The 27,992-nt window shown below is 46.0% G+C and overlaps 2 protein-coding genes across 2 annotated transcripts in view; both read right to left on the bottom strand.

Annotated features, from left to right (window-relative positions):
* ptprja (protein tyrosine phosphatase receptor type Ja) overlaps positions 1–27,992 on the bottom strand; it is a 275,279-nt gene that overhangs the window by 150,592 nt on the left and 96,695 nt on the right. The gene's annotated exons all lie outside the window — the stretch shown is intronic.
* On the bottom strand, positions 11,086–26,495 carry LOC139280288 (receptor-type tyrosine-protein phosphatase eta-like). Its single transcript, XM_070899962.1, has 4 exons — positions 26,309–26,495; positions 16,709–16,975; positions 12,487–12,747; positions 11,086–11,105 (listed from the first exon to the last, which is right to left on the bottom strand). Exons 1-4 carry the CDS (start codon positions 26,493–26,495, stop codon positions 11,086–11,088), a joined length of 735 nt encoding a protein of 244 aa, XP_070756063.1.

The raw sequence follows: 27,992 nt of genomic DNA, 5'->3' as shown, positions 1-27,992 counted from the left end.
AAACAACTTGGAAGAAGGGACTGAGTGTAACGTATCCAAGTTTATTGACGATACAAAGATGGGAGGAAAAGCAATGTGAGAGGAGGACACAAAAAATCTGCAAAAGGACACAAAGAGGCTAAGTGAGTGGGCAAAAATTTGGCATATAGAGTATAATGTTGGAAAGTGTGAGGTCATGCACTTTGGCAGAAAAAAAATCAAAGAGCAAGTTATTATTTAATTGGAGAAAAATTGCAGAGTGTTGTGCATGAAACACAAAAGGTACAGCAAGTGATCAGGAAGGCCAATGGAATCTTGGCCTTTATTGCAAAGGGGATGGAATATAAAAGCAAGGAAGTCTTGCGACAATTATACAGGGTATTGGTGAGGCCACACCTGGAATACTGCGTGCAGTTTTGGTTTCCATATTTAAGAAAGGATATACTTGCTTTAGAGGCAGTTCAGAGAAGGTTCACTAGGTTGATTCCGGAAATGAGGAGGTTGTCTTAAGAGGAAAGGTTGAGTAAGTTGGGCTTCTACTCACTGAAGTTCAGATGAATGAGAGATGATCTTATCGAAACGTATAAGATTATTAGGGGGCTTGACAAGGTGGATGCAGAGAGAATGTTTCCACTGATAGGGGAGACTAGAACATAGAGGGCATGATCTCAGAATAAGGGGCGCCCATTTAAAACTGAGATGAGGATGAATTTCTTCTCTCAGAGGGTTGTAAATCTGTGGAATTCGCTGCCTCAGAGCTGTGGAAGCGGGGTCATTGAATGAATTTGACAGAAATTGACAGTTTCTTAACCGATAAGGGAATAAGGAGTAATGGAGAGTGGGTGGGGAAGTGGAGCTGAGTCCATGATCGGATCAGCCTTGATCGTATTGAATGGTGGATCAGGCCTACTCCTGTTCCTATTTCATATGTTCTTAAAGACCTCTTTAAGACCCTCCTCTGAGCATTGTTTTGCATCCATTGAAATATTATCCCTTTAGCCACTCGTGCCAGTCTCTGTCACAAATGGGACAGATAGTCGTTGAGGGAAGGGGAGGGTGGGACAGGTTTGCCGCACGCTCCTTCCGCTGCCTGTGCATGCTTTCAGCATGCTCTCGGCTATGAGACACGAGGTGCTCAGCGCCCTCCCAGATGCTCTTCCTCCACTTAGGGTGGTCTTTGGCCAGGGATTCCCACATGTCAGTGGGGATGTTGCACTTTATCAAGGAGGGTTTGAGGGTGTCCTTGAAACATTTCCTCTGCCCACCTTGGGCTCGCTTGCCATGTAGGAATTCCGACTATAGCGCTGGCTTTGGGAGTCTCGTGTCGGGCATGCGGACAATATGGCCTGCCCAACAGAGCTGGTCGAGTGTGGTTAGTGCTTCGATGCTGGGGATGTTGGCCTGACTGAACACTGACGTTGGTGCGTCTGTCCTTCCAGGGGATTTGCAGGATCTTGCGGAGACAGCCACACAGCACTGCCTGCCAGTCATCAAAATCCATGGCATGACCTTGGACAACATGGACCTCAGTCCATACCTTGGGAGCCTACTATCAGCAAAGGTAGACATCGATGACAAGATCCAACACCCACTCCAGTACGCCAACGCAGCCTTTGGTCGCCTGAGACAAAGAGTGTTCGAAGGCCAAGACCTCAAATCTGGCACCATGCTTATGGTCTACAGGTCAGCAGTGATATCCTCCCTCCTATATGGCTCAAAAACGTGGACCATATTCAGTAGTCACCTCAAAGCGCTGGATAAATACCTTTTCTACCACAACAATGGCTACCCATGTCAATGAAATGTCCACTCACAAACCATATTTTGACACCATAGCCTGCCAAATCAAATACATTAGTCTATCCCATTTCAAAGTACCACATTTCTCAACAATGTTACATGTACACAAAATATTCAGCGCTTCTATCTGAGAGGTTGCCAATAAACCAGAGACACTGCACAGCTGTCAGTAACAGAGTTCACCAAGGTTTCGAACAATGCCAATCTTGCACTTTCCAAAAACCTCTCATCAAACCATTTGAGCCATTCCACAGACAGTTCGGGTTCTCAATTCCTTTGGAGCAGACCATTTGTTGGCTGTATCCATCCAGGCACACAGTCCATTAAGATAGAGTTCCACAGCAGAAATGGTGTCACTTACTTGTGAATTGGTTTATAACTACAGCTTCACTCTTCACATCACCAGAAACAATGGTAGTCACAGAGATGGTACAGTTGGTTCCAGCTTCCAAGTCAGTTATTGTGCTGGAATTTGTACGTTCAATGACAGAGCCATTTCCATTAGAAGAACTGTATATAATGCTAAAGTTGTATTGAGTGACATTCATGCCTGTCGGTTTCCCCAAGCTCAGAGAGATTGAACTGTTGGTAAAGCTGGTCACTGTAATAGCTCCAGGCTTGGAAGGAACTGTTAGAGGAAAGTTACACACAGAACACAATGATACTGAACGGTATACTTCAAAACCATCCAAGTTGTGGGTCAGGGTCAAATCACCAAATGTTCCCAACTGACAAATGGATGCAAAAGCAATTTGCCCACTTTGGAGATATAAATATCCAAGGGGTTAACGAATCAGCATTAAACTGAAGAAAGAACCAAGGTGCTCATTCTTTTGAATATATATCAATCATCAACAGCTTCCCCAAACTCTCCAATAATGCCTGAGGCTGGGCAGCTCTGCACATGGTGTTCACAGCAATGTGCAGGATGGGCACAAACAGCAAGAACTTACTGTCCTTTGGTGTTGACATAAGTGCTATCACTTCAGCACCAGCCCATCGTCTTCATCAATAAACCAGCAGCTACACACATTTGTGACAGATTTTTCCAATCCCCTCCCCGTTACAGGGATTCTCCCCATTACGCTCCTTTACTGGGAGAACTGACAAGCTGCAAACAAATGAGTTTGACAAAGGTGAATTGAATCTGATGAATGTTGTTCTCCATGGTGCTATGGATTCTGCATGCATCACAGGAGTTACATAGAAAATAGATGCAGGTGCAGGCCATTCGGCCCTTCGAGCCAGCAGCACCATTCAATGTGATCATGGCTGATCATGGAATGTCAGTATCCCAATCCTGCCTTCTCTCCATACACCCTGATCCCTTTAGCCATAAAGGCCGCATCGAACTCCCTTTTGAATATATCCAACGAACTGGACTCAACAACATTATGTGGTAGAGAATTCCATAGGTTCACAATTCTCTGGATGAGTTAATCCAGGCTGGCATTCATTGTGTGGCATGATGTACGAATTCCATTTCACATCCGAGACCTCGGTCAGTTCTACACACCATGTTCTGTTGCTGATTCGTACAAAAGCCCTGGTCACATGCAAAACAGCTCGTCTGGTTAGCTCAGGAATCAAAATCCTAAAATCCTTCACATGCAGCCTTTGCGGTACCAGAGCAGATCGGCAAGATGGTTCTTGGTACACGCAAGATGCACTTCGTGCAAGATTTCATTCCCTTGAGCTTCCCATTAGGAAAGACTCATTTGTTTTTGTAGCGAATTCCTTTGGCCTGCGACCCAATTTGGCTGGTCCAGTTAAGTTTCTGAATTTAGACCCTTTCTACCTACTAACATAAAAGACATCCAACATTATTTGGATCTCAGTTCTAGATGACATCAGTCACATGAATTTTCAACATGATGTTTTCATTCTGTTCAGGGGTATCCTGTTATTTAGGATTGAGTAAGAAGAGAATCTCTCCAGTTTTACCCATCTATCATAGGAGGCGGCCATTCGGTCCATCGTGTCTCAGCCGGCTCTTTGGTACAGCTATCCAACTCGTTCCCCACAGCCCTGCAACTTTTTCCGCTTTAAATATTTAATCACTTTTCCTTTTCAAACTTACTACTGAATCTGCTTCCACCACTCTCAGGCAGTGCATTCCAGATCTGAGTATTCAAAGATTCCTCATGTTGCCTCTGGTTCTTTTGCAAATCGCAAGAAATCTGTGTCCCTCTGGTTACCGGCACTTCTGTCACTGGAAAGTGTTTCTGCTTATTTACTCTATCAAGACCATTCATGATTTTGAACACCTCGATCAAATGTCCTCCTAACCTTCTCTGTTCCAAGGAGAACAACGCTGGCTTCTCCAGTCTCTACACATAATGGACAGCCCTCACCCCTGGTACCATTCTAGGATAGCCTTCCTAAAGTGGGGTACCCACAACTGAACACAATACTGCAGCCTGTGATTTATAAAATCAGGGTCATGGAGGAATTCTCATGAAACCAAAGTCCACACTGAGCCCTACTCCTACCTGTAGTATGAGAGACGGTGACCGAATCAGCTGCTGTACGATCTGGCGCTAGTGTGAACACACTGAATGCGTATCTGGTTCCAGGGTTCAGTTGTGCCACGGTAATGGTGTCCTCAACAACAATGTGATCTGAAGGCGGATCTCCCCTTGTCTCCACCCTGTAGCTGTACCCAAGCTTGTGGTCGATTGGACGGTCCCAGCTCAGAGTAACTGAAGTTGTGTTTTGATTCAACACTCTTACATTGGTCACAGGATTTGGTTCTGCAAATATTAATCAGATGGTGGGAACAATATCAATCTCACACTGCCTCATGGTCCACTGCTGTCGATGATCCATGATAACCTGTGCAGAGTCAGCCCATATCATTCCAATTCCTTTACACGAGGCAGTCACTGCCACTCACAACCTAACTCTGGTTACTTCAATACTTCCTAACAAGTTGCTTTGTAACACTGCAGCCAATTTCAGCTTCCCCCTCAACTTCCCTTGTGTACTCTTCCCTCAGTACTGATCGATCAATCATAACACAGAGAATCATGAATGATACTATACAAGCCAATAAAGGTCAACAACTCGTCTGGTTGGTCAATTGACTTATTCAGGGTTGACTCCACAATGTCAACCTCAACAAACAGGTGACCAGCCCTACACGTATTCCTGATCACACTTTAGATGCTCATTGTCAGTGGACTAGCTCCTGTAGAAGACATTTCCCATCATCCGAGTCCTTCCACTGGGAGAGCTGGCAAACAGTGAATATATTTATCTGTCCCCTCTATCTACAAAATATCTTGCAGAAATTTGACCATCACTGGTAAATAGTTCCATCAATTAATTAATGTATGGATCTGTAATTTCAAATTCAGTTTTAAATGTGGTTCACTGATGTTACGTATTAATGCTTGGGCATCACCAGACAACAGAGGACGCAGCGGTCAGAGGTCGTCGGGCAGTACGCATGTGGTATGTGTGCTTGGTCACCTGTATATAAGCTGGGTGTCTTTGTCACACAGGCACTCTTGGGCTGAAATAAAGATGGATCGGGTTGCACCTGAGTGAGCTTACAGTAACCAGACTCGAGTCATTACAACTGATACATTCTCAAGGAGCACTTTCTCCTCTCCAGTGTGCCCTAACTCAGGAAACCCCCTTTCAGCTGTTTCACCACCTTGTTTTTTTCCATGCCTTGAAAAGCCTGTTTCAGACCCTTCTCTGAACATTGTTTTGCATCCATTAAACTGCTTTTCCCCTTAGCCACTCGTGCCAGGTGTTTACACCTGGTCTGCCACCCTGCACACATGTTTCAGACATTTCTCGGCACAGGAACAACATTATAGAAAAGCAAGTAGATTGCATAACTATGTAATGGACAAAGGTACTGTGCAGTGCGCACATCAACCTGATGTCAACCCTGAGATTATAAGCGCCCTCGTCTCTAAACATCTCCATTCCAAGTCGCTGGCAGAATCCAACAGTTTGATGCAACATCCGCTGGCCACAGCTGACTGTCACATGATCACAGGCTCCTCTTCACAGGTTACCTGTCTGTAGATGTTAATCATCTTGACTGCAGTTTGTGACCAATAAACCATTGCCTGCCGCTCAGTTGAACAACTTTTGTAACAGCCTTATCAACTCATGGGGCTTGAACCTCCACTTTTGTGGTTATCGCCTTTGCGGTATGGACGGTAAAAAAGGGTTTTCAGATCGCCTAGTCTCCACTTTTGAAAATGGGTGTCACCAAGAGTGATGTAAAATGGGCGGTAGCGTTAAATTTTTTTGACCTTCTGCCGTAAAGTGTGGCCGTCCTTAGCAATGGCATGACAACGCTTGATTCCCGCGATTTTGGAGGTCAAAGGTCACCATGACATGCGCAGGAGAGAGAGAGAGAGAGAGCTGGAGCTCATCGGGACTGAAGACGTGTCTGGGTGTGGTGTGGCTGCTTTGGGAGGAAGGAGGGAGAATTTAGAGCTTCACAGCAAGTAGGCAAACAAAAAGTAGGTGTTACCAGCCACATATTTGACTGAATTTGGCCTATAATGGAGAGAGAAGAGGAGGCATCACTGTGGAGTCTGACGCTGGAGAGAGCAGTGACCTGGGAGAGGAGCACATTGGAGGGTGCAAAAGAGCCAGGAGGTTCTCGGATGAGGCAAATGCCTCTCTCCTGCAGGAGGTCGAGTTACGCTGGGGTGATTTGACACAGAGAGGGCGTGGGAAGCCCACCCCAAAGGCAGACCAGAAGATATGGACAGAGATAACAGAGGTGGTCTCATCGGCAACCAATGAGGTGCATGAGGGCAACCAATGCCGCAATCGATGGAACGACCTTGTGGGATCCGCAAGAGTAAGTATTACATTGATTTACGTGTACTTATGTATTTATATAATTTGATTTGTAACAGTCATGAGTGCCTATCAGATGTGAAGTCTTGCACTTCTACCGGGAATGTTTTACTCGAAGCCTGCGGTCACGGTGTACGTCTTTAGGTAAAGAATGATAATAATCATAATAATCATGATTACATTTGTTGGTTATGTATTGTATCAGTGTCTGTGATAGCACCTAGCAATGATCTCACACAATGATCTCATGCCATGTCGTCCTGTCACCTTTTACAGAAGAAGCTATCGACGATGAGGTCCGTGCAGAGGTGAATGGGTGGGGGGCCACCAGTCCCCAGCGACATCACAGAGGTGGAGGAGCGGGTGCTCACACTCGTGGGGAAGCATCCCCGGACAGCCACGGATACATCTGCAGACCCTGAAGTGATGCCACGTGAGTAAAGCTTACACCATTGAGTCATATAAAGTCTATAGATGTCACACCCACTCATATCCGAACAATCATATCTGATAGATGATTTCTAAAATGGTCATCGAAATAATGTCGGCCTAATGACAATCATTGCACTGCACAATGTGTTGATGGTCATGAAATGTGATGACTGATGATTTTGATAGCAATGGTGCTTTTGTCGTGCATATGCAGTGTGTAGCGTTGGACTCACCTCGTCACCCGAGCATCCCCTTCTCCTCTAATGACCTCATTTGTGTTTTGCAACTCAGCCAGTGGCATGGCCCCAGGCAAGAGCACAGAAGCCAGAAGGTGGGGAGCGCGGGGCAGGAGTCGGCGGACAGTCCTACTACATCTGGTGCTGAGGAGCTCCGATTGTCACCCGTCAATCCGCTGGGTCTGTTCTCCATGGATGAGAGCCCGGACTTCGAAGTACCTGCATCGCCATGCTCCAGAACACATTCCATCCCAAGGCCATCTAGTGGTCCTCCGGTCTTTCCCGCCGCCACTCTAGAGGTACTGGCTGAAAGTACCTCGCCACAGGGATTGGTCCCCAGGATGGTGCCGACCCCGCGAAGGCCTTGTGAACGCGGCAGGTGTGTTCCACGGGCGCGACGAGAGCGGAGCGATGGTACAGTTGTCCAGGAGGACTGTAGATATTGGTGATCAGCTCATTGAAGCATTGGGGGGCATATCTCGACAGCTGGCCACCATGACCGAGTACATTCTACGCATGGCAGAGGTCCTGGATGCGATAGCCAGGAACACTGCTGCCACAGGCCTCCGAGTGGTCCCCGAGCGCGGCACTCCACCCCTAGGTTCCGCAGCACCACTGCGAACGACAGATGAGAGAAAGGACCAAGATCCTGCTTCTGCATCAGAGAATGTTGCCCCTTCGACACCCCCCGCTCACATACCCATCCAACCAACGCACGTGCCTTCATCCGCCCCAATGAGGCACCGCCTGAGGAGTTCCTCGGCCAGGCGCCGTGGAGCAATGCTGGGAAGGGGTAAAGGTGGGGAGAATAAGGGGAGCGGGGAAAGAAAATGAGGTGCATGTCCGCAGGTGATGGCTGTGTTATATCTCCATCTGGGTGTTTGCAATTTGTTGTAATGTATGGGAGCTGGGGACCATGCTCCTGCTTTGCCTTTGTATTCTGTGTTGTTGGACATGTTGAACATGTGATTTATGTCAATGGTGGAAAAGGTGGGGCGTGGGCGGGGATTGTGTGTTATTGGCTGCGATACTTATGATTTCAGACCAATGTTGTATTAAATTTTTGTTATTGTACATAACCTTATTGCACATTGTCTCAGATAGCTGGACCATTACACAATGGTGATTCCTTACCATGAAAGGATTAAATACAACTTAACATCAATCAACGTAAACTTTAACTGACACCTAAGTGATGGGCACCATTGATGTCTGAGCTGCACACACACAGCAGTGTGTCAGCGTTGTCACACACATCAGCGCTCTTTCAGGCAAATCGTTCAGATAGCACTTCCTCACGCAAGAGAGGGATTAGCAAATGCCAGCCACACCGCTGGCGTTCATTCCGGTTCGTTCCACTTTCTGTGAGCGGTATTTGGGCGAGCGATATTGTGGGCGAAATGTACGTGAGGTGATGAAATTGACGATGGCCGATCTCCATGGCAGCAAGTTTGCGTAAATATGCTCTTTATGACAAAAAACAGTGGGCGGGCGTTAATATTGAATCCCGGCATTAATTCCGTGCGGAAAGTAACGCTGGACGATATTATGGACGTTGATTTCGCCCCAAAAAAGTGGGCAGGCGGTAATATTTTTTCCCGACGTTAGGCACATGGGGAAAGTAACGCTTGCGGCTAAGTTGCCTAAAAATGCCCGTGAGTTTCCATTTTGTGCCAAAATGGGCGATATATGGGCATTATATGTCATTTCAGCGGTAAAATGGGTGTTAAGTGGGCGTTAAGCATGCAAGAAATGTGGAGGTTCTAGCCCATGATTTCAACAGTGTTGATTCCACACAATTGCACATTTGTCATATCTGTTCCATCTATGCCATTTTTGTGAAATGTATTCCCACGTGCTCCATTGCAGACATTATTCTTAAGTGATATGTAGCGTTGTCCATTTTTGTTTTCAGAACCCTTCTGTGGAACACCTTGGGACATTTTCCTACGTTAAAGGCATCAGATAAATAAATGCAAGTGTCGATGTTGTGGTTTTCTGTGCCAAATGTATCAGGGAGCCAAAGGGTCCAACGTTGGTGAGAAATGGTTACACCACCAAGCTATTAGTTACTAAAACTTTGCTGTAATTTGCTGCAAATATAAAAAATATGAACAATGACGGACAGGTAAAGACCGCCTGCACCATCCAGCCTGTCCCACACAATTGCGATATCTCCATCCCGCCCAAAACCAGATGAACTTTAAATCCCAGTCCAATTTTGGGGAAAAAAATCTGGGAAATTCATCTCTGACCCATCTAGGTGATTAAACCTAGACCAGAAGATTACTTGGACGCTGAATTCGTTGAAGTACCTACCTTTAGCAAGAGGTGAGGTCTGTCTCACCTTGAAGGAATTCTGTGAGTCGGCGTCCACTGCACGAGACAGCAGCCCGTTCCAGAGGTGCACGATTCTCTGGGAAAAGTACCACCTCCTGACATCTAACCTAGATCTGGCCTTACACAGCTTCAAATTGTGAGCCCCGAGTCCTCCCTTACCTGTTTAATTGCAACAGTCAACTGGAATACAATCTATTCCATTCATCACCTAATAAACCTCAATCAGATCACCCTAATTCTACGCTTACAGCCCCCTCTTTTAGCCTTGCTTAATAACTAAGGTGTGTTATACTGGAAATTAGTCTTATGGCCCTGCACTGCACCCGTCCCACCCATCTTCTCTCCTCGTACCTCTGCTACTACCCCAATGGATTCCCATGTCAAAGCAATATCCACTCACCAACCATATTTTGACACCACAGCCTGCCAAGTCAGATACATTAGTCTATCCCATTTCAAATACCACATTTCTCAACAATGTTACATGTACACACAATATGCACCTCTTCTATCTGAGAGCTTGCCAATAAACAGAATAAACTGCACAGCTGTCAGTAACAGAGTTCACCAAGGTTTCTACTAATGCCAATCTTGCCCCTTACAAAAACCATTTGAGCCATTCCACAGACAGTTCGGGTTCTCAATTCCTTTGGAGCAGACCATTTGTTGGCTGTATCCATCCAGGCACACAGTCCATTAAGATAGAGTTCCACAGCAGAAATGGAGTCACTTACTTGTGAATTGGTTTATAACTACAGCTTCACTCTTCACATCACCAGAAACAATGGTAGTCACAGAGATGGTGTAGTTGGTTCCAGCTTCCAAGTCAGTTATTGTGGTGGAATTTGTACGTTCAATGACAGAGCCATTTCCATTAGAAGAACTGTATATAATGCTAAAGTTGTATTGAGTGACATTCATGCCTGTCGGTTTCCCCAAGCTCAGAGAGATTGAACTGTTGGTAATGCTGGTCACTGTAATAGCTCCAGGCTTGGAAGGAACTGTTAGAGGAAAGTTACACACAGAACACAATGATACTGAACGGTATACTTCAAAACCATCCAAGTTGTGGGTCAGGGTCAAATCACCAAATGTTCCCAACTGACAAATGGATGCAAAAGCAATTTGCCCACTTTGGAGATATAAATATCCAAGGGGTTAGCGAATCAGCATTAAACTGAAGAAAGAACCAAGGTGCTCATTCTTTTGAATATATATCAATCATCAACAGCTTCCCCAAACCCTCCAATAATGCCGAGGCTGGGCAGCTCTGCACATGGTGTTCACAGCAATGTGCAGGATGGGCACAAACAGCAAGAACTTACTGTCCTTTGGTGTTGACATAAGTGCTATCACTTCAGCACCAGCCCATCGTCTTCATCAATAAACCAGCAGCTACACACATTTGTGACAGATTTTTCCAATCCCTCCCAGTTACAGGGATTCTCCCCATTACGCTCCTTTACTGGGAGAACTGACAAGCTGCAAACAAATGAGTTTGACAAAGGTGAATTGAATCTGATGAATGTTGTTCTCCATGATGCTATGGATTCTGCATGCATCACAGGAGTTACATAGAAAATAGGTGCAGGTGCAGGCCATTCGGCCCTTCGAGCCAGCAGCACCATTCAATGTGATCATGGCTGATCATGGAACTTCAGTATCCCACTCCTGCCTTCTCTCCATACACCCTGATCCCTTTAGCCATAAGTGCTGCATCTAACTCCCTTTTGAATATATCCAACGAACTGGACTCAACAACATTATGTGGTAGAGAATTCCATAGGTTCACAATTCTCTGGGTGAGTTAATCCAGGCTTGCATTCATTGTATGGCATGATGTACGAATTCCATTTCACATTCGAGACCTCGGTCAGTTCAACACAACGTGTTCTGTTGCTGATTCGTACAGAAGCCCTGGTCACATGCAAAACAGCTCGTCTGGTTAGCTCAGGAATCAAAATCCTAAAATCCTTCACATGCAGCCTTTGCGGTACAAGAGCGGATCGGCAAGATGGTTCTTGGTACACGCAAGATGCACTTCGTGCAAGATTTCATTCCCTTGAGCTTCCCATTAGGAATGACTCATTTGTTTTCTTAGCGAATTCCTTTGGCCTAAGACCCAATTTGGCTGGTCCAGTTAAGTTTCTGAATTTAGACCCTTTCTACTTCCTAACATAAAAGTCATCCAACATTATTTGGATCTCAGTTCTAGATGACATCAGTCACATGAATTTTCAACATGATGTTTTCATTCTGTTCAGGGGTATCCTGTTATTTAGGATTGAGTAAGAAGAGAATCTCTCCAGTTTTACCCATCTATCATAGGAGGCGGCCATTCGGTCCATCGTGTCTCAGCCGGCTCTTTGGTACAGCTATCTAACTCGTTCCCCACAGCCCTGCAACTTTTTCCGCTTTAAATATTTAGTCACTTTTCCTTTTCAAACTTACTACTGAATCTGCTTCCACCACTCTCAGGCAGTGCATTCCAGATCTGAGTATTCAAAGTTTCCTCATGTTGCCTCTGGTTCTTTTGCAAATCGCAAGAAATCTGTGTCCCTCTGGTTACCGGCACTTCTGTCACTGGAAAGTGTTTCTGCTTATTTACTCTATCAAGACCATTCATGATTTTGAACACCTCGATCAAATGTCCTCTTAACCTTCTCTGTTCTAAGGAGAACAACACTGGCTTCTCCAGTCTCTACACATAATGGACAGCCCTCACCCCTGGTACCATTCTAGGATAGCCTTCCTAAAGTGGGGTACCCACAACTGAACACAATACTGCAGCCTGTGATTTATAAAATCAGGGTCATGGAGGAATTCTCATGAAACCAAAGTCCACACTGAGCCCTACTCCTACCTGTAGTATGAGAGACGTTGACCGAATCAGCTGGTGTACGATCTGGCGCTAGTGTGAACACACTGAATGCGTATCTGGTTCCAGGGTTCAGTTGTGCCACGGTAATGGTGTCCTCAACAACAATGTGATCTGAAGGCGGATCTCCCCTTGTCTCCACCCTGTAGCTGTACCCAAGCTTGTGGTCGATTGGACGGTCCCAGCTCAGAGTAACTGAAGTTGTGTTTTGATTCAAAACTCTTACATTGGTCACAGGATTTGGTTCTGCAAATATTAATCAGATGGTGGGAACAATATCAATCTCACACTGCCTCATGGTCCACTGCTGTCGATGATCCATGATAACCTGTGCAGAGTCAGTCCATATCATTCCAATTCCTTTACACGAGGCAGTCACTGCCAATCACAACCATCATGACACAACTGTGATTACTTCAATGCTAACCGAGCAAGCTGCTTTGTAACAATGCAGCCACTTTCAACCGCCCTCGACTTCCCTTGTGCACTCTTCCCTCAGTACTAAACGATCAATCATAACTGAGAATCATGAATGATACTATACAAGCCAATAAAGGTCAACAACTTGTCTGGTTGGTCAATTGACTTATTCAGGGTTGACTCCTCAATGTCAACCTCAGCAAGCAGGTGACCAGCCCTACACGTATTCCTGATCACACTTTAGATGCTCATTGTCAGTGGACTAGCTCCTGTAGAAAACCTTGTCTGCCGCCCCACAAAAATGTTTCAGACATTTCTCAACAACCAAGTCCTTCCACTAGGAGAGCTGGCAAACAGTGAATATATTTATCTGACCACTCTATCTATAAAATATTTTACAGAATTTTGACCATCACTGGTAAATAGTTCCATCGATTAATTGACGTGTCGTTCTGTAATTTCAAACTCCGATTTTAAATGCGGTTCACTGATACATTCTGAAGGAGCACTTTCTCCTCTGCACTCTGCCCCGAACTCTGGAAACCCCCTTCAAACTACTGCACCTCGTTGTTTCCTTCCCTTCAGTTTCCATGCGTTCAAATCTCAAAGGATGGTTTCCAATTAAAAACAAGGGCATACAAAGTGGCCAAATGAGTGGGAGGACAGAAGATTGGGAAGCTTTTAAAAGCTAGGAAAGAATGACTAAAAAAATAATTAAGAAAGGGAAGATAGACTATGAAAGTAAACTAGCAGAAAATATAAAAAACAGATAGCAAAAGTTTCTATAGGTATATAAAAAGGAAAAGGTTGGCTAAAGTAAATGTTGGTCCCTTCGAGGAAGAGATCGAGGAATTAGTGATGGGGAACATGGAGATGGCAGAAACTCTGAACAAATATTTTGTATCAGTCTTCCTGATAAAGGACACTAAAAATATCCCAATAGTGGATAGTCAAGGGGCTATGGGGGGAGGAACTTAATACAATGACAATCACTAAGGAGGTGGTACTCAGTAAGATAATGGGACTTAAGGCAGATAAATCCCCTGGATCTGATGGCTTGCATCCTAGGGTCTTAAGAGAAGTAGCGGCAGGGATTGTGGATGCATTGGTTGTAATTTACCAAAATTCCCTGGATTCTGGGGAGGTCTCAGCAGATTGGAAAACTGCAAATGTAATGCCCCTATTTAAAAAAGGAGGCAGACAAAAAGTAGGAAACTATAGACCAGTTAGCCTAGCATCTGTGGTTGGGAAAATGTTCGAGTCCATTATTAAAGAAGCAGTAGCAGGACATTTGGAAAAGCAAAATTCGGTCAGGCAGAGTCAGCATGGATTTATGAAGGGGAAGTCATGTTTGACAAATTTGCTGGAATTCTTTGAGAATGTAATGAACAGAGTAGATAAAGGGGAACCAGAGGATGTGGTGTATTTAGAGGTCCAAAAGGCATTTGACAAGGTGCCACATTAAAGGTTACTGCACAAGATAAAAGTTCACGGGGTTGGGGGTAATATATTAGCATGGATAGAAAACAGAGAGTCAGGATAAATGGTTCATTCTCTGGTTGGCAACCAGTAATTGTGGGGGGCCGCAGGGATCAGTGCTGGGACCCTAACTATTTATAATCTAGATAAACAACTTGGAAGAAGGGACTGAGTGTAACGTAGCCAAGTTTATTGACGATACAAAGATGGGAGGAAAAGCAATGTGAGAGGAGGACACAAAAAATCTGCAAAAGGACACAAAGAGGCTAAGTGAGTGGGCAAAAATTTGGCACATAGAGTATAATGTTGGAAAGTGTGAGGTCATGCACTTTGGCAGAAAAAAAATCAAAGAGCAAGTTATTATTTAATTGGAGAAAAATTGCAGAGTGTTGCAGTACAGCGGGATCTGGGGGTACTTGTGCATGAAACACAAAAGGTTAGTATGCAGGTACAGCAAGTGATCAGGAAGGCCAATGGAATCTTGGCCTTTATTGCAAAGGGGATGGAATATAAAAGCAAGGAAGTCTTGCGACAATTATATAGGGTATTGGTGAGGCCACACCTGGAATACTGCGTGCAGTTTTGGTTTCCATATTTAAGAAAGGATATACTTGCTTTCGAGGCAGTTCAGAGAAGGTTCACTAGTTTAATTCCGGAAATGAGGGGGTTGTCTTAAGAGGAAAGGTTGAGTAAGTTGGGCCTCTACTCACTGAAGTTCAGATGAATGAGAGATAATCTTATCGAAACGTATAAGATTATTAGGGGGCTTGACGAGGTGGATGCAGAGAGAATGTTTCCACTGATAGGGGAGACTAGAACTAGAGGGTATGATCTCAGAATAAGGGGCCGCCCATTTAAAACTGAGATGAGGATGAATTTCTTCTCTGAGGGTTGTAAATCTGTGGAATTCGCTGCCTCAGAGAGCTGTGGAAGCTGGGTCATTGAATGAATGACAGAAATAGACAGTTTCTTAACCGATAAGGGAATAAGGGGTAATGGAGAGTGGGTGGGGAAGTGGAGCTGAGTCCATGATCGGATCAGCCTTGATCGTATTGAATGGTGGATCAGGCCTACTCCTGTTCCGATTTCATATGTTCTTAAAGACCTCTTTAAGAGCCTTCTCTGAGCATTGTTTTGCATCCATTGAAATATTTTCCCTTTAGCCACTCGTGCCAGTCTCTGTCACAAATGGGACAGATAGTCGTTGAAGGAAGGGGAGGGTGGGACAGGTTTGCCGCACGCTCCTTCCGCTGCCTGTGCTTGCTTTAAGCATGCTCTCGGCTATGAGACTCGAGGTGCTCAGCGCCCTCCCAGATGCTCTTCCTCCACTTAGGGTGGTCTTTGGCCAGGGATTCCCAGATGTCAGTGGGGATGTTGCACTTTATCAAGGAGGGTTTGAGGGTGTCCTTGAAACATTTCCTCTGCCCACCTTGGGCTCGCTTGCCGTGTGGGAATTCCGACGATAGCGCTGGCTTTGGGAGTCTCGTGTCGGGCATGCGGACAATGTGGCCTGCTCAACGGAGCTGGTCGAGTGTGGTTAGTGCTTCGATGCTGGGGATGTTGGCCTGACTGAACACTGACATTGGTGCATCTGTCCTTCCAGGGGATTTGCAGGATCTTGCGGAGACAGCCACACAGCACTGCCTGCCAGTCATCAAAATCCATGGCATGACCTTGGACAACATGGACCTCAGTCCATACCTTGGGAGCCTACTATCAGCAAAGGTAGACATCGATGACAAGATCCAACACCCACTCCAGTACGCCAACGCAGCCTTTGGTCGCCTGAGAGAAACAGTTTTCGAAGGCCAAGACCTCAAATTTGGCACCATGCTTATGGTCTATCCTCCCTCCTATATGGCTCAAAGACGTGGACCATATTCAGTAGTCACCTCAAAGCGCTGGATAAATACCTTTTCTACCACAACAATGGCTACCCATGTCAAAGAAATGTCCACTCACCAACCATGTTTTGACACCACAGCCTGCCAAATCAAATACATTAGTCTATCCCATTTCAAAGTACCACATTTCTCAACAATGTTACATGTACACAAAATATTCAGCACTTCTATCTAAGAGGTTGCCAATAAACCAGAGACACTGCACAGCTGTCAGTAACAGAGTTCACCAAGGTTTCGAACAATGCCAATCTTGCACTTTCCAAAAACCTCTATCAAACCATTTGAGCCATTCCACAGACAGTTCGGGTTCTCAATTCCTTTGGAGCAGACCATTTGTTGGCTGTATCCATCCAGGCACACAGTCCATTAAGATAGAGTTCCACAGCAGAAATGGGGTCACTTACTTGTGAATTGGTTTATAACTACAGCTTCACTCTTCACATCACCAGAAACAATGGTAGTCACAGAGATGGTATAGTTGGTTCCAGCTTCCAAGTCAGTTATTGTGGTGGAATTTGTACGTTCAATGACAGAGCCATTTCCATTAGAAGAACTGTATATAATGCTAAAGTTGCATTGAGTGACATTCATGCCTGTCGGTTTCCCCAAGCTCAGAGAGATTGAACTGTTGGTAAAGCTGGTCACTGTAATAGCTCCAGGCTTGGAAGGAACTGTTAGAGGAAAGTTACACACAGAACACAATGATACTGAACTGTATACTTCAAAACCATCCAAGTTGTGGGTCAGGGTCAAATCACCAAATGTTCCCAACTGACAAATGGATACAAAAGCAAATTGCCCACTTTGGAGATATAAATATCCAAGGGGTTAGCGAATCAGCATTAAACTGAAGAAAGAACCAAGGTGCTCATTCTTTTGAATATATATCAATCATCAACAGCTTCCCCAAACCCTCCAATAATGCCGAGGCTGGGCAGCTCTGCACATGGTGTTCACAGCAATGTGCAGGATGGGCACAAACAGCAAGAACTTACTGTCCTTTGGTGTTGACATAAGTGCTATCACTTCAGCACCAGCCCATCGTCTTCATCAATAAACCAGCAGCTACACACATTTGTGACAGATTTTTCCAATCCCCTCCCAGTTACAGGGATTCTCCCCATTACGCTCCTTTACTGGGAGAGCTGACAAGCTGCAAACAAATGAGTTTGACAAAGGTGAATTGAATCTGATGAATGTTGTTCTCCATGGTGCTATGGATTCTGCATGCATCACAGGAGTTACATAGAAAATAGGTGCAGGTGCAGGCCATTCGGCCCTTCGAGCCAGCAGCACCATTCAATGTGATCATGGCTGATCATGGAACTTCAGTATCCCACTCCTGCCTTCTCTCCATACACCCTGATCCCTTTAGCCATAAGGGCCGCATCTAACTCCCTTTTGAATATATCCAACGAACTGGACTCAACAACATTGTGATGGTAGAGAATTCCATAGGTTCACAATTCTCTGGGTGAGTTAATCCAGGCTTGCATTCATTGGCCCCAAGTCTCGCCATGATTTGCTCCTGATTTTTAGGAGCAACTGGTGTAGAACGGAGTATCTTAGAAATCGGAATTCTCGCCATGTAGTTTGCTCCAGTTCTAGTCAGTTAGAACAGTTTCACTTTCGAACAGAATTTTTTTTTCAAAAGGGGGCGTGTCCGGCCACTTACGCCTGTTTACAAAGTTTCGTCAGTCGAAAACTTACTCCAAACTAACTTAGAATGGAGTCAGTGAAGATTTTTGTACGCTCGAAAAAACCTTGTCTACACTTTAGAAAATCAGGCGTGGGTTACAAATCAGGCGTAGGGAATGGGGGGGGGGGGGTTTAAAGGGAAGTTTACAAACATTAAACACTTCAGTTTTACAAATAAAGAGCCATCATTAATAATAAATGATAAAAACATCAATAAATCAAGCAATAAATCAATCAAAAAAAATTTATAACAAATAATTGTTTTTTTTTTAAATCAATAAATAAAACATTTTCTACTTTCCGACTGCAGCACCGGGAGCCCTCCAACAGCGTGCTGGGATGCTCCCCGCAGTGTGTATCTGTCAGTGTCTCTATCTCTCTGTCTGTCTGTGTGTGTCTCTCATTCCCTGTCTGTCAGTGTCTGTGTTTCTGACAGCGAGGGGAGGGGGAGGAGGGGAGCAGAGGGAGGGAAGGGGGAGGGATGGGGAGAAGGTTGAAGGGGGAGGAGGAGAAGGGGGAAGGGGGGAGGAGGAGAAGGGGGAAGGGGGAGGAGGAAAAGGGGGGAAAGAAAAAGGGGGGGATAGGAGATTGGGGGGGGGAAGGGGATTGCGGGGGGAAAGGAGATTGTGGGTGGGAAAGGAGATTGTGGGTGGGAAAGGAGATTGTGGGTGGGAAAGGAGATTGGTGGGTGGGAAAGGAGATTGGTGGGTGGGAAAGGAGATTGGTGGGTGGGAAAGGAGATTGGTGGGTGGGAAAGGAGATTGGTGGGTGGGAAAGGAGATTGGTGGGTGGGAAAGGAGATTGGTGGGGGAAAGGAGATTGGGGTGGGAAAGGAGATTGGGGGGAAAGGAGATTGGGGGGAAAGGAGATTGGGGGGAAAGGAGATTGGGGGGGAAAGGAGATTGGGGGGAAAGGAGATTGGGGGGAAAGGAGATTGGGGGGAAAGGAGATTGGGGGGGGAAGGAGATGTGGGGGGGGAAAGGAGATTGGGGGGGGAAAGGAGATTGGGGGGGGAAAGGAGATTGGGGGGGGAAAGGAGATTGGGGGGGGAAAGGAGATTGGGGGGGAAAGGAGATTGGGGGGGAAAGGAGATTGGGGGGAAAGGAGATTGGGGGGGAAGGAGATTGGGGGGGAAGGAGATTGGGGGGGGAAAGGAGATTGGGGGGGGAAAGGAGATTGGGGGGGAAAGGAGTTTGGTGGGGAAACGAGATTGGGGGGGGGAGGGAGATTGGGGGGGGGGGGAAGGGAGATGGGGGGGAAAGGAGATTGGGGGGGGAAGGAGATTGGGGGGGAGGAAGGAGATGGGGCGGTGGGGAAGCGGGAGAAGGGGGAGGGAGGCTGAACGGGCCGGCCCCGGCCGGGCAGGGCCCATCCCCAGCACCACATTTACAGGTAGGTGGCGTTGGGTCGGGTCGAGTCGGGGGGAGCGCGGGTCGGGGTTGGGAGTGCGGGTCGGTTCGGGTCGGGGGGAGAGGGAGGTCAGATCGGGGGGATGGAGGTCAGGTCGGGTGCAGTCGGGGGGGGCGGGGGGGGGGCCGGATCGGGAGTCGGGTCGGTGTCGGAGTCGGGTCCGGTCCAGGGGCAGGGGGGGGGGCGGGGGGGAGCGGGAGTTGGGTCGGGTCGCGAGGAAGCAGGAGCTGGCCGTGGGAGGAGCCTTATTCACGCAGCCATTGAGGCCATTGGGCCAGGGCTAGGGGCTGCGTACTTCGGCCCCTCCCACACAGTTTTGGGCGCCTGGAGCTACTGCACATGCGCGCACACTGTCGCGCACATGTGCAGAGGTCCTGGCACCGTTTTCAGCGCAGGGACCTGGCTCCGCCCACTACAGCTCCTGCTGCGCTGCGCCGAGCTGCAAACGACCTGCAGGGAGCTGGAGAATCTGGAAGTTTTTTTTAGGCGCACTTTGTGGCGCGAAAAACGGGCGTCCAGTTTGGGACTGCGCCGTCCTAGGCACGGCTCGAAACTTGGGCCCACAGTGTGGCATGATGTACGAATTCCATTTCACATCCGAGACCTCGGTCAGTTCTACACACCATGTTTTGTTGCTGATTCGAACAGAAGCCCTGGTAACATGCAAAACAGCTCGTCTGGTTAGCTCAGGAATCAAAATCCTAAAATTCTTCACATGCAGTCTTTGCGGTACAAGAGCGGATCGGCAAGATGGTTCTTGGTACACGCAAGATGCACTTCGTGCAAGATTTCATTCCCTTGAGCTTCCCATTGGGAAAGACTCATTTGTTTTCGTAGCGAATTCCTTTGGCCTACGACCCAATTTGGCTGGTCCAGTTAAGTTTCTGAATTTAGACCCTTTCTACCTACTAACATAAAAGACATCCAACATTATTTGGATCTCAGTTCCAGATGACATCAGTCACATGAATTTTCAACTTGATGTTTTCATTCTGTTCAGGGGTATCCTCTTATTTAGGATTGAGTAAGAAGAGACTCTCTCCAGTTTTACCCATCCATCGTAGGAGGCGGCCATTCGGTCCATCGTGTCTCAGCCGGCTCTTTGGTACAGCTATCCAACTCGTTCCCCATAGTCCTGCAACTTTTAAATCTGTGGAATTCGCTGCCTCAGAGCTGTGGAAGCGGGGTCATTGAATAAATTTGACAGAAATAGACAGTTTCTTAACCGATAAGGGAATAATGGGTGATGGAGAGTGGGTGGGGAAGTGGAGCTGAGTCCATGATCGGATCAGCCATGATCGTATTGAATGGTGGAGCAGGCCTACTCCTGTTCCTATTTCATATGTTCTTAAAGACCTCTTTAACACCCTTCTCTGAGCATTGTTTTGCATCCATTGAAATATTATCCCTTTAGCCAATCGTGCCAGTCTCTGTCACAAATGGGACAGAGAGTCATTGGGGGAAGGCGAGGGTGGGACAGGTTTGCCGCACGCTCCTTCCGCTGCCTGTGCTCGCTTTCTGCATGCTCTCGGCTATGAGATGCGAGGTGCTCAGCGCCCTCCCAGATGCTTTTCCCCCACTTAGGGTGGTCTTTGGCCAGGGATTCCCACATGTCAGTGGGGATGTTGCACTTTATCAAGGAGGGTTTGAGGGTGTCCTTGAAACATTTCCTCTGCCCACCTTGGGCTCGCTTGCCGTGTAGGAATTCCGAGTATAGCGCTGGCTTTGGGAGTCTCGTGTCGGGCATGCAGACAATGTGGCCTGCCCAACGGAGCTGGTCGAGTGTGGTTAGTGCTTCGATGCTGGGGATGTTGGCCTGACTGAACACTGACGTTGGTGCGTCTGTCCTTCCAGGGGATTTGCAGTATCTTGCGGAGACAGCCACACAGCACTGCCTGCCAGTCATCAAAATCCATGGCATGACCTTGGACAACATGGACCTTAGTCCATACCTTGGGAGCCTACTATCAGTTAAGTTTATGAATTTAGACCCTTTCTACCTACTAACATAAAAGACATCCAACATTATTTGGATCTCAGTTCCAGATGACATCAGTCACATGAATTTTCAACATGATGTTTTCATTCTGTTCAGGGGTATCCTGTTATTTAGGATTGAGTAAGAAGAGAATCTCTCCAGTTTTACCCATCTATCATAGGAGGCGGCCATTCGGTCCATCGTGTCTCAGCCGGCTCTTTGGTACAGCTATCCAACTCGTTCCCCACAGCCCTGCAACTTTTTCCGCTTTAAATATTTAGTCACTTTTCCTTTTCAAACTTACTACTGAATCTGCTTCCACCACTCTCAGGCAGTGCATTCCAGATCTGAGTATTCAAAGATTCCTCATGTTGCCTCTGGTCCTTTTGCAAATCGCAAGAAATCTGTGTCCCTCTGGTTACCGGCACTTCTGTCACTGGAATGTGTTTCTGCTTATTTACTCTATCAAGACCATTCATGATTTTGAACACCTCGATCAAATGTCCTCTTAACCTTCTCTGTTCTAAGGAGAACAACGCTGGCTTCTCCAGTCTCTACACATAATGGACAGCCCTCACCCCTGGTACCATTCTAGGATAGCCTTCCTAAAGTGGGGTACCCACAACTGAACACAATACTGCAGCCTGTGATTTATAAAATCAGGGTCATGGAGGAATTCTCATGAAACCAAAGTCCACACTGAGCCCTACTCCTACCTGTAGTATGAGAGACGTTGACCGAATCTGCTGCTGTACGATCTGGCGCTAGTGTGAACACACTGAATGCGTATCTGGTTCCAGGGTTCAGTTGTGCCACGGTAATGGTGTCCTCAACAACAATGTGATCTGAAGGCGGATCTCCCCTTGTCTCCACCCTGTAGCTGTACCCAAGCTTGTGGTCGATTGGACGGTCCCAGCTCAGAGTAACTGAAGTTGTGTTTTGATTCAAAACTCTTACATTGGTCACAGGATTTGGTTCTGCAAATATTAATCAGATGGTGGGAACAATATCAATCTCACACTGCCTCATGGTCCACTGCTGTCGATGATCCATGATAACCTGTGCAGAGTCAGCCCATATCATTCCAATTCCTTTACACGAGGCAGTCACTGCCAATCACAACCATCATGACACAACTGTGATTACTTCAATGCTAACCGAGCAAGCTGCTTTGTAACAATGCAGCCACTTTCAACCGCCCTCGACTTCCCTTGTGTACTCTTCCCTCAGTACTAAACGATCAATCATAACTGAGAATCATGAATGATACTATACAAGCCAATAAAGGTCAACAACTTGTCTGGTTGGTCAATTGACTTATTCAGGGTTGACTCCTCAATGTCAACCTCAACAAACAGGTGACCAGCCCTACACGTATTCCTGATCACACTTTAGATGCTCATTGTCAGTGGACTAGCTCCTGTAGAAAACCTTGTCTGCTGCCCCATAAACATGTTTCAGACATTTCTCAACAACCAAGTCCTTCCACTAGGAGAGCTGGCAAACAGTGAATATATTTATCTGACCACTCTATCTATAAAATATTTTACAGAATTTTGACCATCACTGGTAAATAGTTCCATCAATTAATTGATGTGTAGTTCTGTAATTTCAAACTCCGATTTTAAATGTGGTTCACTGATACATTCTGAAGGAGCACTTTCTCCTCTGCACTCTGCCCCGAACTCTGGAAACCCCCTTCAAACTACTGCACCTCGTTGTTTCCTTCCCTTCAGTTTCCATGCGTTCAAATCTCAAAGGATGGTTTCCAATTAAAAACAAGGGCATACAAAGTGGCCAAATGAATGGGAGGACAGAAAGCTAGGAAAGAATGACTAAAATAATGATTAAGAAAGGGAAGATAGACTATGAAAGTAAACTAGCAGAAAATATAAAAACAGATAGCAAAAGTTTCTATAGGTATATAAAAAGGAAAAGGTTGGCTAAAGTAAATGTTGGTCCCTTCGAGGAAGAGATCGAGGAATTAGTGATGGGGAACATGGAGATGGCAGAAACTCTGAACAAATATTTTGTATCAGCCTTCCTGATAAAGGACACTAAAAATATCCCAATAGTGGATAGTGAAGGGGCTATGGGGGGAGGAACTTAATACAATGACAATCACTAAGGAGGTGGTACTCAGTAAGATAATGGGACTTAAGGCAGATAAATCCCCTGGATCTGATGGCTTGCATCCTAGGGTCTTAAGAGAAGTAGCGGCAGGGATGGTGGATGCATTGGTTGTAATTTACCAAAATTCCCTGGATTCTGGGGAGGTCTCAGCAGATTGGAAAACTGCAAAAGTAATGCCCCTATTTAAAAAAGGAGGCAGACAAAAAGTAGGAAACTATAGACCAGTTAGCCTAGCATCTGTGGTTGGGAAAATGTTCGAGTCCATTATTAAAGAAGCAGTAGCAGGACATTTGGAAAAGCAAAATTCGGTCAGGCAGAGTCAGCATGGATTTATGAAGGGGAAGTCATGTTTGACAAATTTGCTGGAATTCTTTGAGAATGTAATGAACAGGGTGGATAAAGGGGAACCAGTGGATGTGGTGTATTTGGAGGTCCAAAAGGCATTTGACAAGGTGCCACATTAAAGGTTACTGCACAAGATAAAAGTTCACGGGGTTGGGGGTAATATATTAGCATGGATAGAAAACAGAGAGTCAGGATAAATGGTTCATTCTCTGGTTGGCAACCAGTAATTGTAGGGGGCCGCAGGGATCAGTGCTGGGACCCTAACTATTTACAATCTAGATAAACAACTTGGAAGAAGGGACTGAGTGTAACGTATCCAAGTTTATTGACGATACAAAGATGGGAGGAAAAGCAATGTGAGAGGAGGACACAAAAAATCTGCAAAAGGACACAAAGAGACTAAGTGAGTGGGCAAAAATTTGGCATATAGAGTATAATGTTGGAAAGTGTGAGGTCATGCACTTTGGCAGAAAAAAAATCAAAGAGCAAGTTATTATTTAATTGGAGAAAAATTGCAGAGTGTTGCAGTACAGCGGGTACTTGTGCATGAAACACAAAAGGTACAGCAAGTGATCAGGAAGGCCAATGGAATCTTGGCCTTTATTGCAAAGGGGATGGAATATAAAAGCAAGGAAGTCTTGCGACAATTATATAGGGTATTGGTGAGGCCACACCTGGAATACTGCGTGCAGTTTTGGTTTCCATATTTAAGAAAGGATATACTTGCTTTAGAGGCAGTTCAGAGAAGGTTCACTAGGTTGATTCCGGAAATGAGGAGGTTGTCTTAAGAGGAAAGGTTGAGTAAGTTGGGCTTCTACTCACTGAAGTTCAGATGAATGAGAGATGATCTTATCGAAACGTATAAGATTATTAGGGGGCTTGACAAGGTGGATGCAGAGAGAATGTTTCCACTGATAGGGGAGACTAGAACTAGAGGGCATGATCTCAGAATAAGGGGCGCCCATTTAAAACTGAGATGAGGATGAATTTCTTCTCTCAGAGGGTTGTAAATCTGTGGAATTCGCTGCCTCAGAGAGCTGTGGAAGCGGGGTCATTGAATAAATTTGACAGAAATTGACAGTTTCTTAACCGATAAGGGAATAAGGAGTAATGGAGAGTGGGTGGGGAAGTGGAGCTGAGTCCATGATCGGATCAGCCTTGATCGTATTGAATGGTGGATCAGGCCTACTCCTGTTCCTATTTCATATGTTCTTAAAGACCTCTTTAAGACCCTCCTCTGAGCATTGTTTTGCATCCATTGAAATATTTTCCCTTTAGCCACTCGTGCCAGTCTCTGTCACAAATGGGACAGATAGTCGTTGAGGGAAGGGGAGGGTGGGACAGGTTTGCCGCACGCTCCTTCCGCTGCCTGTGCATGCTTTCAGCATGCTCTCGGCTATGAGACACGAGGTGCTCAGCGCCCTCCCAGATGCTCTTCCTCCACTTAGGGTGGTCTTTGGCCAGGGATTCCCACATGTCAGTGGGGATGTTGCACTTTATCAAGGAGGGTTTGAGGGTGTCCTTGAAACATTTCCGCTGCCCACCTTGGGCTCGCTTGCCGTGTAGGAATTCCGACTATAGCGCTGGCTTTGGGAGCCTCGTGTCGGGCATGCGGACAATATGGCCTGCCCAACGGAGCTGGTCGAGTGTGGTTAGTGCTTCGATGCTGGGGATGTTGGCCTGACTGAACACTGACGTTGGTGCGTCTGTCCTTCCAGGGGATTTGCAGGATCTTGCGGAGACAGCCACACAGCACTGCCTGCCAGTCATCAAAATCCATGGCATGACCTTGGACAACATGGACCTCAGTCCATACCTTGGGAGCCTACTATCAGCAAAGGTAGACATCGATGACAAGATCCAACACCCACTCCAGTACGCCAACGCAGCCTTTGGTCGCCTGAGACAAAGAGTGTTCGAAGGCCAAGACCTCAAATCTGGCACCATGCTTATGGTCTACAGGTCAGCAGTGATATCCTCCCTCCTATATGGCTCAAAGACGTGGACCATATTCAGTAGTCACCTCAAAGCGCTGGATAAATACCTTTTCTACCACAACAATGGCTACCCATGTCAAAGAAATGTCCACTCACCAACCATATTTTGACACCATAGCCTGCCAAATCAAATACATTAGTCTATCCCATTTCAAAGTACCACATTTCTCAACAATGTTACATGTACACAAAATATTCAGCACTTCTATCTAAGAGGTTGCCAATAAACCAGAGACACTGCACAGCTGTCAGTAACAGAGTTCACCAAGGTTTCGAACAATGCCAATCTTGCACTTTCCAAAAACCTCTCATCAAACCATTTGAGCCATTCCACAGACAGTTCGGGTTCTCAATTCCTTTGGAGCAGACCATTTGTTGGCTGTATCCATCCAGGCACACAGTCCATTAAGATAGAGTTCCACAGCAGAAATGGGGTCACTTACTTGTGAATTGGTTTATAACTACAGCTTCACTCTTCACATCACCAGAAACAATGGTAGTCACAGAGATGGTATAGTTGGTTCCAGCTTCCAAGTCAGTTATTGTGGTGGAATTTGTACGTTCAATGACAGAGCCATTTCCATTAGAAGAACTGTATATAATGCTAAAGTTGTATTGAGTGACATTCATGCCTGTCGGTTTCCCCAAGCTCAGAGAGATTGAACTGTTGGTAATGCTGGTCACTGTAATAGCTCCAGGCTTGGAAGGAACTGTTAGAGGAAAGTTACACACAGAACACAATGATACTGAACTGTATACTTCAAAACCATCCAAGTTGTGGGTCAGGGTCAAATCACCAAATGTTCCCAACTGACAAATGGATGCAAAAGCAATTTGCCCACTTTGGAGATATAAATATCCAAGGGGTTAGCGAATCAGCATTAAACTGAAGAAAGAACCAAGGTGCTCATTCTTTTGAATATATATCAATCATCAACAGCTTTCCCAAACCCTCCAATAATGCCGAGGCTGGGCAGCTCTGCACATGGTGTTCACAGCAATGTGCAGGATGGGCACAAACAGCAAGAACTTACTGTCCTTTGGTGTTGACATAAGTGCTATCACTTCAGCACCAGCCCATCGTCTTCATCAATAAACCAGCAGCTACACACATTTGTGACAGATTTTTCCAATCCCCTCCCCGTTACAGGGATTCTCCCCATTACGCTCCTTTACTGGGAGAACTGACAAGCTGCAAACAAATGAGTTTGACAAAGGTGAATTGAATCTGATGAATGTTGTTCTCCATGGTGCTATGGATTCTGCATGCATCACAGGAGTTACATAGAAAATAGGTGCAGGTGCAGGCCATTCGGCCCTTCGAGCCAGCAGCACCATTCAATGTGATCATGGCTGATCATGGAACGTCAGTATCCCACTCCTGCCTTCTCTCCATACATCCTGATCCCTTGAGCCATAAAGGCCGCATCTAACTCCCTTTTGAATATATCCAACGAACTGGACTCAACAACATTATGTGGTAGAGAATTCCATAGGTTCACAATTCTCTGGGTGAGTTAATCCAGGCTTGCATTCATTGTATGGCATGATGTACGAATTCCATTTCACATTCGAGACCTCGGTCAGTTCAACACAACGTGTTCTGTTGCTGATTCGTACAGAAGCCCTGGTCACATGCAAAACAGCTCGTCTGGTTAGCTCAGGAATCAAAATCCTAAAATCCTTCACATGCAGCCTTTGCGGTACAAGAGCGGATCGGCAAGATGGTTCTTGGTACACGCAAGATGCACTTCGTGCAAGATTTCATTCCCTTGAGCTTCCCATTAGGAAAGACTCATTTGTTTTCTTAGCGAATTCCTTTGGCCTACGACCCAATTTGGCTGGTCCAGTTAAGTTTCTGAATTTAGACCCTTTCTACCTACTAACATAAAAGACATCCAACATTATTTGGATCTCAGTTCTAGATGACATCAGTCACATGAATTTTCAACATGATGTTTTCATTCTGTTCAGGGGTATCCTGTTATTTAGGATTGAGTAAGAAGAGAATCTCTCCAGTTTTACCCATCTATCATAGGAGGCGGCCATTCGGTCCATCGTGTCTCAGCCGGCTCTTTGGTGCAGCTATCCAACTCGTTCCCCACAGCCCTGCAACTTTTTCCGCTT

Source organism: Pristiophorus japonicus, chromosome 14 (genome assembly GCF_044704955.1).
Source record: "Pristiophorus japonicus isolate sPriJap1 chromosome 14, sPriJap1.hap1, whole genome shotgun sequence".
Lineage (NCBI taxonomy): Eukaryota > Metazoa > Chordata > Chondrichthyes > Pristiophoridae > Pristiophorus > Pristiophorus japonicus.
The sequence above is the reverse complement of the archived record's forward strand: the minus strand, read 5'-3'. Positions and strand labels throughout refer to the sequence as shown.

Excerpts from the sequence above, each read along its gene's own strand:
- LOC139280288 (XM_070899962.1), bottom strand. The coding sequence starts at position 26,495 with ATGAATGTCACTCAATACAACTTTAGCATTATATACAGTTCTTCTAAT. Across the intron at positions 12,748-16,708 it reads AGTTATAAACCAATTCACAA|AACCAAATCCTGTGACCAAT; the intron begins GTAAGTGACCCC and ends TAATATTTGCAG. Across the intron at positions 11,106-12,486 it reads CAACGTCTCTCATACTACAG|CTTGTCAGTTCTCCCAGTAA; the intron begins GTAGGAGTAGGG and ends ATTTGTTTGCAG.